This window comes from Drosophila bipectinata, chromosome 2R (assembly GCF_030179905.1).
Source record: "Drosophila bipectinata strain 14024-0381.07 chromosome 2R, DbipHiC1v2, whole genome shotgun sequence".
In the NCBI taxonomy this organism is placed as follows: Eukaryota; Metazoa; Arthropoda; class Insecta; order Diptera; family Drosophilidae; genus Drosophila; species Drosophila bipectinata.
The window spans coordinates 8,065,709-8,084,449 of NC_091737.1; the positions used below are offsets into that span (position 1 = coordinate 8,065,709).

The window sequence follows — 18,741 nt, forward strand, 5'->3', positions numbered from 1 at the left end:
GGCAAACTCTCTCGGCAAGTTTCGGTCGAAACTCTCGGCAACAATATTTATTTTATTCAATTCCAAAACGGCCAGCCTTTAAGTTGTGTTTTGCCCGCGCGTTTGCAATTTTTTGGCTTGTATCTCAACCATAACGATCTCAGGCGATCTCTTTCTGTGGCAGGACTCGAGGGCCCTGCTCTGGCAGTAATTGTCATATTTTTGGCGTTTGGTTTGCCAATTCTTCGGATGTTTTGTATTTGGCGGATGCGTGAGTGTGTGTGTGTTGGTTCTATATACATATGTACGCATCTATAGCTGTGTGTTTTTGTGGCAGTCTGTATGTTTTTTTCCAATGCATGACTGACTGCTCGGGGAAAGCTTTTTCCCTCCAAAGTTAAAAGCCGCGGCAATAACAAATTGCAAAGAAAACAAAAAAACCAAAAAAAAAAAAACAAAAACAATTCGCCGAGAGTGCGAAAGAAAGAGAGAGGTGAAACACAACCTTTGACTTTGACTCACTTGCACACCAACACATGCGCCCCGAACCCCCGAACGGTGAGCCCAAGCAGCTTAAAAAATATACAAAAAATTAAGTAAAATAAGTACAAATTGTGTTGTCAAATAAACAATAAACAAAAAGCTCACGGAATTTGCAATTTTGTTGCCATATTTTGAGCTGCATCGGTGTGCGTGCTTCCGTGCGAGTGTGTGCGTGTGTGCGGCGATCTGGCAGCACCAACAACAACAGCAGCCACGAAAGAAATTGCGTTTCGACATTTTTCGATTTCCTTCGTCTCTAATTGTCTTTTCCCAACAAATTACCTGTAATCAAACAAGTGCATTAACAACTAGTGCCGAAAGCCAGAAAAACTGAACCATTATCCAGAGACCGTGGGCCGTGGTTTAGTGGAGACGCAAACCCAACACTGTATTAATGAGTGCCCCTCAAAAAAATCGCAAAATAAACCAATACGAACAACTACGCCCGATTTGCCGCTGATATAGCGCTGATAAAGAATCCATAAAGTCAGCTGCACTTCTGCGATAAGGTGAGTAAACAACGGTGGGAGGGGTAAGGTGCCCTAAGCGATGTGGGGGGAAACCCCCTCTAGGTTTGCCGGCTGCACAAGAAGAAGCATCCGAAAAGGCAGCCTCGAGTGTTCCAGAACAGCTGCAGTAGCTTCGTAGTCGCCCCCCGAATCCTGCTGCCCATCTAAAATGGTGGCACCCTGCCGCCCCCCAAAAAAAAAAATCCTTCGAAAAAGGAGCGAAAAAAGCCAAAACAGATATGGCGCCCGAGCATATGCTGTGGGAAATTTCAACACCACCACCATCACACGGTGTCCGACTGTCTGTGTTTATGTTTTGGTAGAAAGGTCACCGAAGCACAGACAATACATCCCTTAGCTTTCAATTGCAACTTTCTCCACGCGAATTACGTCAGGAATAGGGTTGCCAAGAGCAGGATGCCCAAGGACTATAGTTGGGGGGAAAAATACCCAAAAAAAAAATATTAAAAGAGGATTTTAAATTAAAAACATAATAGTTTTGAAAATATGAACAGAAAAAGTGAAATACTCAGGTGATTTATTTACTATTAAGATCCTTAAAAATATATAGTATACTAAAATTAACAAAATTTAAAATAATTTTTGATATCCCTTGCAATCCTCAATTATAAAGTAACTCAAATACATAACATCGGGTGGGTGGGGAAAGTTTATGACAGGACTCTTGCCAATATGGATGGGGAAAGCTCTTCCTGACATTGAACTTGGCTCCTCCAAATTCGATTAATATTAACGAGAGGGTGTCCAGTGTTTTGGACCAGCTTTTATTCCGTTGCAACTTTCACCAAAAAGTCGCCAGATGCCACACTTCAACAGTTTGTTTGGCTGGAGTGCAATTTTCGGCAGTTGTTGCAGCAATTTCATCGATTTCGCAAACAGATACAGATACAGATACACACACACACATGCTCAGACACCAACACATATGCAAATGTATCCACGATTGCCGCGCGCCATTTTAAAACTTTAGCTCAAAGCTTCGAGTGCATTTTCTTAAATTTTTTTTTGTTTTTTCCCCATTTTACTTCTTCTGCGTGGGAGTGAAGAAAATCGGGAAAAGCAACTCTAAACAGCTGTCTTGCATTCCGAGGAGCTTTCCCCTGCCTGTTGCACTTTTTGATGGGTTTCAAGGGGGATTTTCGAGGGAATTTATACCCAAAAAATGGTTTCATAATAATCTTATCGGTAATGAGCTAAAATTTTCAAACTGATAAGAATCTATAATGTCTAGATTCTGGAAAAATAACTCACCAGGAAGCTATTGGCGTTATCATTTCAACAATTTCTTTTTCAAACCAAAGATAGTCTAGTCCTTAGGTCCACCCCAACTACATACATCCACTTTGCATGGCATCTCTGGCACATTTGGTCGACTTCCTCTGGTCCAATTATCATCGACTCCTCCCGCCCATTGTGATTATAAGCTCTGGCTTGCAGGCAACTCTCTCATCTGCTGACATCAGCAGCCGGAGCAGGAGCAGATGATTTTCCGGTTTGCCAGGGACCGAAAACTGGTTTCCAGCACCAACGACAGGCTGACGGACCAAAGTTGAACGGTGCCCTTTTGCACAGTCGTGCCGAAAAGACAACACAGTACAGAGAGTGTTACATGTTAAAGCTTATATATTTTGTTAATGTACGTGGTCTGCTGAATTTGACAAACATTTGGCTCAAAAGTCTACGGGCTTAATGGTGATAAAACGGGAGAGAATAAAGGCCACCAGAAAGGTGGCGCACACGAAGCAAAAGGCGAACATGTAGAAGCTCTCCTCTGTGAAAATGTCGGTAAATGCCGGTATATCCTGGTAGATCTGCTCGATCACCGCCAGAGTACCTTTGCTCTTCTTTACCATCGTGATCCTACTTCTTTTTCGGTGCCTTCTTTCCGCCGCCTGCTCCGCCTCCAAGCTTCTGTTTCTCCGCCTTGGTAAGGACCTTGTTGGTCACTTCCTCGGGTGGTGCCAAGGATGATACGTGTTTGTTGCACAGCTGCAGGAGCTCTAGGGTGTTCAGATTGTCGCTATTGAAGCGAATCTCCTTGACTTTGGCTTGTTCTATGGAAGAGGGTTTATTGATTAGTGAAGTTAGAGGTTCAGAAGTTGTATATCCTCACCTTGTGCAGAATCTATGAGGGAAAACTTAATCGAGGCTGGTTTCCGGTCGCAAACAATGTCCGATTTGACCACGCACTTTGGATTCGTCTGCGCAACTTTAGGTGTGGAAAGCAGGAACAGGAATTCTCTAAAATAAATACCCAATTAGAACATGGTTCTGACTATTGCTTCTATTCTATTGCAGGAGTAGCGCCGGAGCAGCCTCAAACTGACGCCGACACCGACCAAGATGTCTACGGAGCGCGAGCTGGCTCCCGGGGGGCCAGCTCAGCTCCACCCGCACACGTTGCCCCTGACGTTCCCGGATCTGCAGATCACCTCCGCAGTGGGCATCATTGGCAAGGTCTACGGTGAGTTTACACATCCATCCACACCTCATCTCAGATAGGTCCTCATGAGGCAATACTTCACTGCACCTTTTCGGTTTGTTGTTTTTCGTTTTTCGTACATTACCTTCCCTCCGATTTGCTTTTATGCTTACGCACTTTTGGTTCAGTTTCGAGAAAATTTTCCCATCGAGTGAACTGCGCATGTCCCTGAATCGATAAAAGAAAAGCGCTGTTCCAATAACTTACCGAGTGGACTTGACGTTTTCCGCGAACGGGTCGAACTGGACGGTGATTCGCTTCACGCCCTTCAGGTTAACGTTCTTCAGCTGCTTGCCGATGGCCGAAACTATGCCGCCAGAACGGCGCAATGTGCCGCTAAATGGCACCGACATTGCAAATTATATTTTGTAAAAAGCAGCAAAACTTGCGGCCAAAAAGTAAACACGTAACACGCTACGTGAGTTAACAGCTGTCTGTTGGTGGGTCCATCCCGAGGAATTAGCCTTTTCGGTGTTGGTAAACCCACGCTTGGAGTTGCCAAATACCCGATAATAATCGATAAGGAAGGAGAGTGGTGGTAGTTGGGGCTTAGCTGCTCTAGGTGTCCCGCTCACACCCACCCCAATAAGTGCTTGCCCTCATTAAGTGTGGTTAAGTGTGGAGATGCATCTTTGCTCGTTTCGATAGTTTGAAACTGGTTTTAATTTCTTTAGCAAATTAAATTAGGTTTCTTAGAACAATAAAATAATGATATGACATTTACTGAAATCGATCCTCCATGTAGAAGTGATCCCACTTCAGTATAAAACAGTATGTTTTGAAAATTCCATAAACATCCATGTTCGATATTTTTATCGATGTTCCTCCACTCTAGTGGTTGCGAAGAGCGTGGTATGTAGCTGTCCCGCTCACTCGCACGCGCCAGAGTGCTTTGCCCTCATTTAAGTGTGGTAGTGTACCAGTGTGTGGCTGCTGTTGGAAAAGCTGATGAAAATTGCACTTTTTGCATAATGCGCGACGTGAAAAGCTAACAAAAGTTGTGGAAAATCAAAATTGAGTTGTCTGGCGACGGTTTGTGCGTGAAAGCGGGCGGCGCGAACGTGTTTGGTGCACAAAAACCACGTCTCGAAAATCAAGAATTCTACGTGCACACATTTTTGCTGCCATATAAAACGCATACAAACGCATTTTCTCGCTGTATAGAGCGGGAGCAGCCAGAGCAGCAGTTTTTCACACACCGACACCAACACCGACACACACACACGTATACGCATCCGCAGGCACACCAACTCAACTCACACACACGCGACCGAGATATGCGAGCATAAAGAAGAATTTTTTCTTAGTTGTATTACAAGAGCATTAGATACATATATAAGTATATAAATATACATATGTACACACGCATATGTGTATAGTACATAAACATACATATATATATAAATTAAACGAAAGCTGTGCCTACATTTGTGTTCTTTTCCAATAAAAAAAAAATAAAAATTAAAAAAAAAAAAAACGAGTAATCACAACAATAACAATAATAAAGTCTAGAGAGAGAGCACTTGTCTGTGCTTATTCCAATTTATAAATAACGCCTACGCCACGCCCACGCGCAACAACAAACATCCAACCAACAAAAACAACAACAACAACAAAATGCAAAATCAACCAAACGAATAAAACTTTAAACTACTTTAAAGTGTGATAAGCAAAAGGCTGAAATCAAAACTAAATAAAAAATAATTAGTAGAAACCAAAAGCAACAACAAAAACATCCACAAAAATACAAAAACAAAAACAACAATCAATTACATATATACACCAAAACACGAAACATAAACAAGGAGAGACACGAGGAAACCTTTTATACATTAATTCTCTTTCCTAAAAAAAAAACAAAAACCTAACTTAGTGCAAAAGCCATGTATCCAGTTGGACAACGTAAGTGCAGGCGATCGGGAATGGAGGGGACGAGAAAGACAGAAGCTGTTGCCACAAGTTTTCCCCAGCACCCAGCCCCCCCCCTAATCGCCCAACTAATCAAGTTTTTGATGTTCTACTTGGCCTGCCAATGTCTAAGGTAGCCAGTACCTCCAATAGCCACCCACGGGCCAGCGACCATGGGCCATGGCGTCACAGACACAGACACGTGCTTGGAAAAAAGAGTTGAAAATGCGCAAAAATTGGGTCAACGACCGTCGCGACGCAATAGTTTCCTCCTCTTGGGGGTTGATTTGTAGCTTCTGGGCTTCCAACGACCCGACACGGGTCGGCTCCATTCAAAAGTATCTGTGTCTGCGGACGGATTCACGATTCAAGAGCACTCTAATTGCGTCGCAATTCGTTACAACTTGTGCGTATTTCGTTGGGAAATGCTAGCAGGGAACTGTATCTATGTATCTATGTATCTCAACTTGAGACTCTCAAGTTCAAACAACAAATAAAGTCCCTTTGAAATAGTATACCTGTTGATGGGAAATTGTAAACAAATCGTTGGAATCCATAGCTGAGCTAGAACATTGAAGGCTTTGGATCCTGGGAACCCCGGGCTATAACCGACACTATTAACAACATGGTGGGCTAACCCGAACACCACCTGACCAGCAACTTGTTACTGACCTTATAGTATATAAATATACATAGATAGACTTGTGGCAACAGCACTCCCACATTCTCACATAAATAATACACACTGATTGATGATCGATGATGATGAAAGATAAACTGTAACTAAAATATTAATAACGCACTCTAATTTTGTTTTTCTTTTTTTTCCTCCATTACCACCTCCCCCGTTCTGTTGGGTTTTGATTCATCGACAACCATCGATTGGCCATTACTACCATTATCATTATCATTATCATTCGATTTTTGATTTTGATTTGAACCTGTTCCTTTTCATTGATTTATTTTGTCGTTTATTTGATTACATTTTCTTTTTATAGAGTCACAGTGGACCCCCTCGCCCACTCGGCCTCAGAGTCCCTCTCAGGCGCAGACTAGCTTCGACACGCTCACATGTAAATCTCTCTCCAACCGAAAATTATTACTAAAATTACTAAGAACCTTATGCGATTTGATTGATTCGAACTTGGAAAGCTACCAAACTGTTTGTTGTTTACGTTCTTTAGTTGGTGTTCTTCCTCCAAACTAACTAACTACTCCCTCCACCCACAATCCTAACTAACTAACTAACTTACTAACTCACTAACTTTTTATTACCGTAATGTTACTAACCAAAAACTAAAACTTAAAACTAAAATAATTAATACTTTTCGTTTTGTGTAAATGTTTGTTTCGTACAATGCAAAAGTGCACTTGAAGTATAACTCCACACCTGAAACTAAAACACCTCCGAACTCGGATTCTTTGTTTGTGTTTAGCTCGATGCATGTCCATTCCTTGGCTTGTAGACCTAGGGAGAGTCGGGCAGTGGCCGAGAGCCCTGCACGACTGTCCTTACACTAAACGTTAGATATTGGCTAGTTTTTGCGTTTATTCCTTCAAGCGATTCGCAAAATCGAGCCTGGTTCTCTGTTCTAATTTTCCACCGACATTCCAGCACCACCGGCGCCCGGCTCATCGGTCAATCCCACCGCGGTCACCAGCCCGAGCGCCCAGAATGTGGCGGCTGGGGGAGCCACTGTGGCCGGTGCTGCTGCAGCAGCCGCCCAGGTCGCCTCCGCCCTCGGCGCCACCACCGGCAGCGTGTCGGCAGCCATTGCCACCGCCACGCCAGCCACCCAGCCGGACATGCCCGTCTTCACGTGCCCGCGTCGCCCGAATCTCGGACGCGAAGGTCGTCCGATTGTGCTGCGCGCCAACCACTTCCAGGTGACGATGCCCCGCGGCTACGTCCACCATTACGACATCAACATCCAGCCGGACAAGTGCCCGCGCAAGGTGAACCGGGAGATCATCGAGACCATGGTCCACGCCTACAGCAAGATCTTCGGCGTGCTGAAGCCTGTGTTTGATGGCCGCAACAACTTGTACACCCGGGACCCGCTGCCCATTGGCAACGAGCGTCTGGAGCTGGAGGTCACCCTGCCCGGCGAGGGCAAGGATCGCATCTTCCGCGTGACGATCAAGTGGCAGGCGCAGGTCTCGCTCTTCAACCTGGAGGAGGCTCTCGAGGGTCGCACCCGCCAGATACCATATGATGCCATCCTGGCGCTCGACGTGGTGATGCGTCATCTTCCCAGCATGACGTACACGCCAGTGGGACGCAGTTTCTTCAGCTCCCCCGACGGCTACTACCATCCCTTGGGCGGTGGTCGTGAGGTGTGGTTCGGTTTCCATCAGAGTGTGAGGCCTTCGCAGTGGAAGATGATGCTCAACATCGATGGTGAGTTGGGAATCCCCCTCTGTTTGATGATCCTTTCTGACCGATCTTCTTATTCTTCTCAGTCTCGGCTACGGCTTTCTACAAGTCCCAGCCCGTGATTGATTTCATGTGCGAGGTTCTGGACATTCGCGACATCAACGAGCAGCGCAAGCCCCTCACCGACTCCCAGCGAGTGAAGTTCACCAAGGAGATCAAGGGCCTGAAGATCGAGATCACCCACTGCGGCCAGATGCGCCGCAAGTACCGCGTGTGCAACGTCACCCGTCGTCCTGCCCAGATGCAATCGTAAGTCGCATCCTCTTTACCAAATGCTCCTTCTAACTGAAGTCCTCTACAGATTCCCATTGCAACTGGAGAATGGCCAGACCGTGGAGTGCACTGTGGCCAAGTACTTCCTGGACAAGTACCGCATGAAGCTGCGCTACCCGCATCTGCCCTGCCTCCAGGTGGGTCAGGAGCACAAGCACACCTACCTACCGCTGGAGGTGTGCCACATCGTCGCCGGCCAGCGCTGCATCAAGAAGCTGACCGACATGCAGACCTCGACGATGATCAAGGCCACCGCCCGCTCGGCCCCCGACCGCGAGCGCGAGATCAACAACCTGGTGAAGCGCGCCGACTTTAACAACGACTCCTATGTGCAGGAGTTCGGCTTAACCATCTCCAATTCCATGATGGAGGTGCGCGGGCGCGTTCTCCCGCCCCCGAAGCTTCAGTATGGGGGACGTGTGTCCACGGGAATCACTGGTCAGCAGCTGTTCCCGCCGCAGAACAAAGTGAGTCTCGCGTCACCCAACCAGGGTGTTTGGGATATGCGTGGCAAGCAGTTCTTCACCGGAGTGGAGATCCGCATCTGGGCCATTGCCTGCTTTGCTCCCCAGCGTACCGTGCGCGAGGATGCGCTGCGCAACTTCACTCAGCAACTCCAGAAGATTTCCAACGACGCCGGCATGCCGATAATTGGCCAGCCCTGCTTCTGCAAGTACGCCACCGGACCGGATCAGGTGGAGCCGATGTTCCGCTACCTGAAGATCACTTTCCCGGGGCTGCAGCTCGTCGTTGTGGTGCTTCCCGGCAAGACCCCAGTGTATGCCGAGGTGAAGCGCGTGGGCGACACTGTCCTGGGCATGGCCACCCAGTGCGTGCAGGCCAAGAACGTGAACAAGACGTCGCCGCAGACGCTGTCCAATCTCTGTCTCAAGATCAACGTCAAGCTGGGCGGCATCAACTCGATCCTGGTGCCCTCCATTCGGCCGAAGGTCTTCAACGAGCCGGTTATCTTCTTGGGAGCGGACGTCACTCACCCGCCGGCTGGCGACAACAAGAAGCCATCGATTGCCGCCGTGGTCGGGTCCATGGATGCTCATCCGTCCCGCTACGCGGCCACAGTGCGAGTGCAGCAGCATCGCCAGGAGATCATCCAGGAGCTGAGCAGCATGGTACGGGAGCTGCTCATAATGTTCTACAAGTCAACGGGCGGCTACAAGCCCCACCGCATCATACTGTACCGCGACGGCGTCTCCGAGGGCCAGTTCCCCCACGTGCTGCAGCACGAGCTCACCGCCATCCGGGAGGCCTGCATCAAGCTGGAGCCGGAGTATCGGCCGGGCATCACGTTCATTGTGGTGCAAAAGCGTCATCACACGCGTCTCTTCTGCGCCGAGAAGAAGGAGCAGAGCGGCAAGTCGGGCAACATACCCGCCGGCACCACCGTCGACGTGGGCATCACCCATCCCACCGAGTTCGACTTTTACCTTTGCAGTCACCAGGGCATCCAGGGCACCAGTCGGCCCTCGCACTACCACGTGCTGTGGGACGACAACCACTTTGACTCGGACGAGTTGCAGTGCCTCACGTACCAGCTGTGTCACACCTACGTGCGCTGCACCCGATCCGTCAGTATACCGGCCCCGGCGTACTATGCGCACTTGGTGGCCTTCCGTGCCAGGTGAGTCTCTACTGTAATTTGAGGTAATCATTTAATTAATACTCTTCTTTGGGTAGATATCATCTTGTCGAGAAGGAGCACGATTCGGGCGAGGGCTCGCACCAGAGCGGGTGCTCGGAGGACCGCACACCCGGCGCCATGGCCAGGGCCATCACTGTGCATGCGGACACCAAGAAGGTCATGTACTTTGCCTAAAAAGTATCTCGTCCCTCCCACAAAACGAAAGGAAAGAAACACGAAGCCCCCACAAACACACAAACACCCACAAACCAACACCAACACCAAAAAGCTAAGGAATACAAAATCAATTTCGAAAGTCGATTCGAATAAGCTAAACCACCACAGCATCCACAGCAGCATCCCAACCCTCAGATCAGCAAGCGGATGAAAGCCAAGCATGTTTTTAGGATTAAGTTTAAAGTTACGAGTTACATTTATTTTAGGAGAGGAGAGGAAAGAAAGTATAGAAGTACAGAACACGAGGATCTTGCATGCATATATTAGTTTTTATAAAAAATCCCACAAAGACACTCACACATCCACACTCACACCAAGGCAGGCGCGAAATTATAGGTATGTAGGGAAGGAATCGAATGTTATGCACAAGTTGGCGCAACTGAAGGTTAAAATAAACGAAAGCGAATTGTGAAAATTCTCAACAAATGTAAGAAAAGCGTAGCAAACAAAAAACTGCAAGTAAATAGAAATCAACTTAAGGGAACAAAAGAAGATAAAACTACGACAGCAACAGCAACAACAACACCAACACAAAAACAACAAAAGGCAAGAAAAGCTAAAAAACACGTCATCATACACGAGAGAGAGATAAACTTTTCTAATAGAAATTACGATTAAATTGTACAATATATTTTTACACGATACGAAATGAAGACATGAATGAATGCATACAACCAAAGGTTTTTAGTATACAAACAAAATGAATAAGTTGCTGATCGACTCACCACAACAACAACAACAACACACCAACACACCAACCAACAACAAACAACACCAATAACTCGGATTCTCTGTACTGTGAACGAAGACCACCACCAAATTAATTAAAAAAGAAGTGAAAATATTTTAAAAAATGCCACATATAGCTGATGAAGCTGATGAAGTTGGAGAGAGCGTAAACACAAGTTAGCATGTACTAAGGAAACAAAGAAAAATACTTCAATAACTAAGGCGCAGATTAAAGCTAGCCAGGACATTTAATAGTTTGTAAGTTGGGCTCTACCAAAAAAAAAAATCAGAGAATGCCAGAAGATTGAAAAAAAGAATGTATGTATGGGTGATGATGAGAGCGCGGCCGAGAACCGATAACCGAGAACTGCAATTTCAACAAGGGACAAACTTTTGGTCAAACAATATCTTATATACTTATATATGGAGCAGAGTGGTTATATATATATACATATATGTATACCTAGCGTAGGAGTCAAGTTTAAACGTTTTTTTTTATTAAAGAAAACAAAAACAAAAGCCTATATTGAGGATGATAAATACTTAAATTCAAAAGTGCAAATAACACGCTAACAGCAGTGCGTTAGTAGTGCAGATATTTTATGTTTAGTCTTTAGTTTTGACCTCTTGTATGCACATTAATACAAACACCCACACTCAGAGCTACTCCCCTCCCAAACACCCCACACCCACCCCACGCCAACCCGAGTCCAAGGCATATCACTCAAAGACCCTCTTATTTATGTACCTTTTACTAAATTAGCTAAACCCCACTCTAGTATATTATATATATTTTTTAATTTTTTTAAAACGGCAAAACCAACACAAATCTAGTTGATTTCATTATGTTATTTTTTTCGAATGGTATAACACAAGTACCAAACAGGCATCTGATTCATAAATTGTAATTGCGTATTAAATAACTTTAGAGCCAAGTGGTGTACGGGTAATATAAACTAGGCAACTTTTCTCCAAACGCCCCCTCCCTCCCCCACGGAGAGGTGGGGGTGGCGCAGGAGAGGTGGCAACTACATTTCAATATTTTACAAAGTAGTTTTAGTTTTGCAATTCAACCATCAACAAACATGCAACAAGCAACAAACAAAAATAAATATGATGGAACGTCGTATGCTTAATAATTGTACTATATCGAGGACACAGTTCAAGTTAACATTATAATCAGTTGTTATTTATAAGGTCCGGGGATCGGTGTTTGCTCTCCAGCCGCCCCCGGGCCGAACCTTATTTATAAACGTGTACCATCTATTACAGAAACTTTATTTTAGATTTAGTTTTCAACGTTTGCAAGCTGTTTTGCCAATCATACACGATGTGAACATTATAAAATACATATTTAAATCTATATGCTTATACATTTAATCATTTATTAAACACTTACAAATTAGGGTACACAACCAAACCTAGGAGGGGATATCCCAGGCCGGCCAAGGGCTAAAATCATAAATCGAGATCCTGAAAAATGACACAACCAATAAGGTCCTTTGCTGGTCCTGGGATGCAATTGATGTGCGGGTCGTATTTGTTGATTTCTTAAATTGTAATTATTCATTTTCCATATGTTTTGTGTGTTAATGTTTCAACACAAGGGATTAAAATTTAAAATTTATTTCTAATGTTTACTTAAACGCCAACCTAATCCAAGCAAGAAAAACAAATCAACCAATTTTAGTTTTTAAGCTAAAAAAAACCACAAAACACAAAAAAAAAAAATCAACCTAACAATGCAAAAGGGTTCGAGATTCGCGGCTCGATTCGATATCGGCCAGAGAGATCCAACATTTATATTATATAATGTATTCAATAAGTTTAAGCTGAAGCTGAAATGTGTGCCGACAATGAATGCATCTCGTAGTTGTAGATTGAGCGAAATATTCAACAATAATTTACTTTACCAACACAATACATGAGAAAGTCCAAAAGCTTTAACTACTCGCAGATAAGAAGAAACGCGTGAGATCGACGGGGAAATCTACACTAATCACTGAAAATGCCAACAGCCAGCTGGTATATCACTCATCCTGATATATCAGCAAGTCCCTATATATAATTCTAGATCCTAGAGTACTCCGATTTTCCCCCCGGATACACACCCCAAAAAAACAAAAAAAAGAAAAATAAGAAAGAACACAACAATTTAATGGTTTCTTCAGAGTCGTGGGCAGCTAACGAAGATGATGTTGGGGGACAGGTTTGAGGAGAAAGTAGGAAAGTGAAGCCTTAGATATGATTTCCAACCCAAGTCCTATGTTCTGCTCAGAAAGAGAGAGAGTCAAGGCCCCAAAACGAAAGACAAAAAGCCGGATATCTATATGGGAACTTACATTTTTATCTGTCAAAATTAAATTGAGCTTTAAACTAAAGATAGATCGAGGCATAATTAAAAAAAACAAACAATACACGATATAATGCAAGAAATATTTTAATGAAAAATCGATAAGTAAGATATAGCATTGGGATCGCATTGTTTCTACATATTACTTATAAATGTGCCGTTTATAGATGTCTACAATTATATACAAGATGAATAGATATAGATATATAATCTGATCGAAATCGAAGCTAGAACAGCAATTTGCACAACTCTTCCTAAAGGAAATAAAAAATACAAATCTAAATCTAACGATTAAAATTATATGCCACAATTACCACGAAATCAAGAAATGATGGACTAACTCCAAGCAATTATGTACGTTATATTTGAATAACTCGACTTATGATATGTGTGTACTCTTCCAATTAGACCCCAAGACTCCTACCGCGATCCAAACGATCCACATTACGAATCCCCCATAGACGACACATACTTCTCTACTCTCTCTTGACGTAGTGTTCCAAATACGAATCAGAATAACCCTTAGCTGAAATTCGACTAGCAAAAATCTATCTGATTAAAACACATATATATATATATATATGCAACACATAATCGTGATTAAGTCTAAAAAAAAAATATATATATAAAGAAAACAAAAAAATCGCAACAAATCGTCGCTAACAAAAGATCATCATCTGGTACATCCCTTACTTTACCAAAACGCCGGGTAATTAATCAATAAAATACATAATTTTAGTTTTAATTTAAGCTGACTAAAGCAAAAACAAACAAAAAATACGTCTACATATTGATAAAAATTAAAAGAAAAAAAAATAAAGTAAATGAGCAACGTAAGAAATGGGAAATCTGTAACTTTGGTGATCTTTTTAAATGTTATTAGTAAAGGCAAAGGAAAAATCAAGTTTAGTGACGAATACAAATCAAACCAGTTTTAAAAGTGACTTAAAATACGACGTAAAAAAAAAAAACAGAAACATTTTTCCACATATTGTAATTTATGTAACAAGACGAAGTATGTTTGCGACAAACATATGCAATTTAATGAGAAGTGGAGTGTATCTTTTCGATGAATTTCTGTCAAGCTGTCTAACAATTAATCATAAGCGCTTCAATACAAATACCATTTAAAGCAAAATATATTCAACAAAAGGAAACAACAAACTCAATTAAGTTAAACAAAACAATTATATTTAAATGTGTATGTTTTTATACAAATTACAATTATTTTGATCAGGATTTTTGGTTTGTCTTGAAATCTATGTTTTACATTATATATTGGATGTCTAAATCTGAAACATTAAAACCAAAACAGTTTCAACTCTAAAGCGATTAAAGTTTACGTTTAAAGTAAGAGAACAGCATATACAATTCATTTTTGTTCAATAAAATATATTTAACTAAAAATTAAAGATGGCTTTTTACTCCAGGTTTTTGAGGGAATATAATCCATATATTTTATGAAAGGAATCTTTTCAGGGTCCTTTTATAAAGCTGCAAAGCCAAGCCAACTTTTCTTTTAAAGGTGGTGGATTGAGACGGTTTTCTTATAAACTAAATAAGGCTCTTTCAAAGGATTGAGAACAAAATTAAAGATACACTTGATCTTTTCGTTTGTACTTATCACTGATACCCTACTGATAGTAATGTCGCATTATACTCTTTTTTTATTCAACGGTGGGTGTATACCGTCCAGCCGTTAAGGGTCATCCATAGCTGAAGCCTTTACTTACAATATCCACTTGGTTCTTCTTCTTCGAATAAGAATTCTTATTTCCAGGACTCCTTCACGAGGGCTATGTACATCAGCTTCACTCTCTGTGAGGTGCCGTACAAATGCAAAGAATAATGAATCATATCGTAGGGGTGCATAAGCCGTAGGTGGAGTGCATCAGCCACGTTAGTTTCTAACTTCGAAGCTTAGGTATAAAACCTGAAAGAAGCTTAACTCCGAAGTCTACTCGTTGCATCCTTGAGTGTCCAAATGGCGTTATCATCCGCTTGTATGTACATGACCTGTAATCTGACGTCTTGGCATGAGATCACCTTGGTGATCTCACACTGCCTTGGTGTCACACCTCATCTTCGCAGCTCTTCCATGAATCTTCTATTCTGCACGTTAGCCCTTCTTTGTAATGCTTACTGGGTATTCGCCCATCTTTGAAGATCAGCTGCCGAACACTCTAATGGAGGTCCTACCGATTTTACCCAAAGACCCTTACCATAAGTTGTCCTAATTCAAACCAGAAAAGCTAACTTCGGACATAAACAGTTTATAGATATATGTATAAAGATCCATATGAGAATCATTATCAAAATAATTCTCAATACAGATTTTGAAAAAAAGTCCAAAGCTTTTATCTTCAAAAACTCAGTAAATGTTTATGTCGATTTGAGGGTCCCAAAGTAATGTCCTAATCATTCATCAGGAAGTTGAGTGTCATGATGGATATAAGTATTCATAGTCTCTTCCTAATATTTAAATAACATTGATAACATTAACATTGACTTTCCATTCCGTTTTTTTGGGGTTGCTCCCAAAATATGTTGTTAGGTTTGGGTAGATCGTTTGGCAGACTTGGCTTCTATATAGAACCCTTACGCTTGGCCAGCCAAAAATGTGGCCAAAATGCCAAGAGCGCCTTGATTGTATTGGCACCAGGTGCTGAGGAAATGGAGTTTACCATATCGGCCGATGTCCTTCGAAGAGCAAAGGTGAGTTCACTGGAAGGACAGTCTGAACGGGGGACTGGGACTTGGCATATAGCTAATGCTATTAAAAAATAGATCAACGTAACTGTGGCTGGATTGGATACTTGTGAGCCCATCAAGTGTTCCCGGGGAGTTGTCATTGTGCCCGATACTTCTCTGGAGCAGGCAATGGGCCAAGGTAACTACGATGTAGTGGTCCTGCCCGGTGGGTTGGCCGGCAACAAGGCCTTGATGGGCTCCAGTGCTGTGGGTGAACTTTTACGCCAGCAGGAGTCCCAGGGCGGACTTATCGCCGCCATATGTGCCGCACCCACGGCTCTGGCCAAGCACGGAATAGCGAAGGGAAAGACCCTGACATCTCACCCAGATATGCGGCGCCAGTTGGAGGAAAAGTATTGGTAAGTTATTCATTTTAAAAGCATTCAAAACCCTTTTCTTGTTAGCTACATAGACGATCAAAGTGTGGTTCAAGACGGGAATCTAATTACTAGCCGAGGACCTGGAACATCTTTTGATTTCGCCCTGAAGATTGTTGAGGAATTGGCAGGAGTCGAGGTGGCCAAGGATGTTGCCAAACCCATGTTGGTCACCTTTAAGCCGTAATTGAATTATAAGGAATTTCAAAGCATTGCTTGTAAAAATTTTTTGATTTAATCCACATTAAGGGGTAATAGAACGTCTGTTTGAAAAACAAGGAGGCGCCAAAAGGTCTTTTCGGTTTCTTGAGTTTGGAAGCAGTTTCCTGGGTGTTCATGGGCTTATCCAGCTTGTCCAGATACTCCTTCTATCCTTCTATCTATCCTATTCTGTCCTTGTATCCTTCTACTTGTGGCAGTTGTTATGTGGCAAGTTGTTTGGGTTCTTGGTTAATGAGTCATAGATAGATAAGGCTTTATTAAAAAAAACATTTATAGAAAGTTTGAGAAGTTAAAGAGGAGAGTATCGGGTATCATATAGTCTATAGTATCCTGGACTATTGCCCTCTATTTTTGTTAGATAATTATACATTTGCAATTTTCAAATTTTTCTAGAAAATCGGGTTATATGAGTATAATGAAAATGAGTTATAGATTGGTTATGCATAAAATGAATTAAGTATGGCCCTATTAAAAAGGGAAGATACTTTTTCAAGCTGAAATAAAGACGGATTTATGATGGAGCTGTTTGGGTGGAATACTTTAATCTTTGTGATAGCGGTTATTTGCAGCAAGCTATGTGGTGTTAATCAAATTACAAACACATGTGATTGCCCTAGCAGATATCGACCTCTTCATCCACTTGAAAGAGGAATATAATCAATGTAATTGATGAACATTAATCAACTTTTGTTTTTTTAATAAAAACCTGACCAGCGGTCAAAAGTTTTCTCAAAACATGTCTTGTTCCTGAAAGTACTATATTTAATTATTTTTATGGCAAGAAATAGGATTATAGGCGCTATAGGATTCGGCATGGAGACTTCTATAATGCCCATGCAGTTCATGTTTGTTTCAAATTTTTGCCACGCCCCCTTCCGGCCGCGCAAATTGCAAATTTCTGTAGCGCTTCTACTGGAAAGTTGTTTGAATAACTTTTGATTCCAATTTTTTTTTATATTTAATTTATGTCTGAAACACCAATTTCATCCAAATCGGGAGATTTTTAGGGGAGATATACCCATATATTTACAATTTCCCATACAAACGGGCTAAAATTTTAAACGCTTCCCCACAAAAGTATGCTACAAAAATTGTTGGTGAGAATCCATACAGTTAAAGTTTAAACTTAGTCGAAGAATATATATACTTTATAGGGTCGGAGATGTCTCCTTCACTGCGTTGCACACTTTTGACCAAAATTATAATACCCTCTGCAAGGGTATAAAAAGAAACCATCCACATGACCTTCCTTTAAGATTTATATAGCCGTTGTAGTTAAAAATTTCAAATTAAAATAATTTAGAATTATATATAGAAAATAGAATTAATTGCATATAGAATTAATGTATAATCATTGATACGTACTTATTTATATTCCCCTGTAAATTACAACCTGTTCAAGCTGCCACAAAGGTAGCAGTATAGCTGTTAATGTTAAATAAATATACACATTTAAAAAAAAAAAAAAAAAAAAAAAAAGTTTAAACTCTAAAAGTTAATTAAATTGAGGGTGGAAGGGATGAGTACCGGGTATAATATAGTCGGGAAACTCGACTATAGCCGTCCCTGCAGTTTTTGTTATATAATATGCACTTTCATTATTTTCAAGAAAATCGATGATGAAAACATATTCTGTATCCTGAAAATAAATTGTAGATTGGTTCTGCATCAAATGAATTAAGTATTCTGACCTGAACATGTACATAGAAAGGTTCAACCAAAACCAATATAATTCATGAAGTTTAATGAACTCGTTTTCTAAAAACCTATCTTTATCCTCAAAGTATTTAATTATTTTTTCAAATATTTTTAGGATAGGTATACATTAACGAATAAGTAAATCTGAATGAATTTCAAAATTCCTTTCAAATATTAATTTTTTGGCCGCATTGGTTTCATTGGTAGTTGGATCTCCCGTGGAAGATCCTGAATATTTATATATTTTCATAATTTGGGAAAATATTGATGCATATGATAAATAAATTAGATAAATTATAAATTAAAACCATAAACGTATAAACGCATTTTTTAGTAATCTTGAAGGCCTTTTAAAAATAATGTGAAAGTCTTATAAACAGCGGTAACTAATTTTAAAAATACGTTTCATTGCAAGGACTTTAGTTCAGGGTAAAGTGGAAAATTAAATTTGGTTCTGCATTGGTGGTTTGTTAGTTACAAGCCAAACCATTTTCTATATAAATTAAGGTGTTTTAAAAGTCAACAACACTTTTAATTCTTGAATAAAGGGAAACGGACTGATTTGAAAGAATGAAACTTCAAG

General features: G+C 41.7%; 4 protein-coding genes across 10 annotated transcripts; 2 read left to right on the forward strand and 2 right to left on the reverse strand.

The window, feature by feature from the left end:
- Positions 1 to 67: 67 nt before the first annotated feature.
- On the forward strand, positions 68 to 13,958 carry AGO1 (protein argonaute-2). 4 transcript variants are annotated; one of them, XM_017251138.3, is made up of 7 exons: positions 68 to 1,031; positions 3,351 to 3,516; positions 6,441 to 6,515; positions 7,058 to 7,843; positions 7,906 to 8,128; positions 8,181 to 9,791; positions 9,848 to 13,958. In XM_017251138.3, the coding sequence occupies exons 2-7, from the start codon at positions 3,396 to 3,398 to the stop codon at positions 9,984 to 9,986; spliced, it is 2,955 nt and encodes a 984-aa protein (XP_017106627.1). In that variant the 5' UTR covers positions 68 to 1,031; positions 3,351 to 3,395; the 3' UTR covers positions 9,987 to 13,958. The 4 variants fall into 4 exon arrangements, with proteins under 4 accessions (XP_017106627.1, XP_017106628.1, XP_017106630.1 ...); XM_017251139.3 differs by lacking the exon at positions 6,441 to 6,515; XM_017251140.3 differs by lacking the exons at positions 68 to 1,031; positions 3,351 to 3,516 and adding an exon at positions 4,313 to 5,436.
- Positions 2,654 to 2,905, reverse strand: LOC108131993 (uncharacterized). The gene has a single exon (XM_017251163.2). It carries the CDS (start codon positions 2,903 to 2,905, stop codon positions 2,723 to 2,725), a length of 183 nt encoding a protein of 60 aa, XP_017106652.1. The 3' UTR covers positions 2,654 to 2,722.
- Positions 2,913 to 3,995, reverse strand: mRpL53 (mitochondrial ribosomal protein L53). Its single transcript, XM_017251158.3, has 3 exons — positions 3,742 to 3,995; positions 3,166 to 3,293; positions 2,913 to 3,106 (listed from the first exon to the last, which is right to left on the reverse strand). Exons 1-3 carry the CDS (start codon positions 3,885 to 3,887, stop codon positions 2,913 to 2,915), a joined length of 468 nt encoding a protein of 155 aa, XP_017106647.2. The 5' UTR covers positions 3,888 to 3,995.
- A 1,610-nt stretch (positions 13,959 to 15,568) lies between the features above and the next one.
- On the forward strand, positions 15,569 to 16,500 carry LOC108131988 (protein DJ-1alpha-like). Of its 4 annotated transcripts, none has more exons than XM_070278172.1 (3): positions 15,569 to 15,825; positions 15,898 to 16,220; positions 16,284 to 16,500. In XM_070278172.1, exons 1-3 carry the CDS (start codon positions 15,655 to 15,657, stop codon positions 16,423 to 16,425), a joined length of 636 nt encoding a protein of 211 aa, XP_070134273.1. In that variant the 5' UTR covers positions 15,569 to 15,654; the 3' UTR covers positions 16,426 to 16,500. The 4 variants fall into 4 exon arrangements, with proteins under 4 accessions (XP_070134273.1, XP_017106644.2, XP_070134274.1 ...); XM_017251155.3 differs by having other exon boundaries at positions 15,898 to 16,214; positions 16,266 to 16,500; XM_070278173.1 differs by having other exon boundaries at positions 15,575 to 15,825; positions 16,274 to 16,400.
- Positions 16,501 to 18,741: the final 2,241 nt, after the last annotated feature.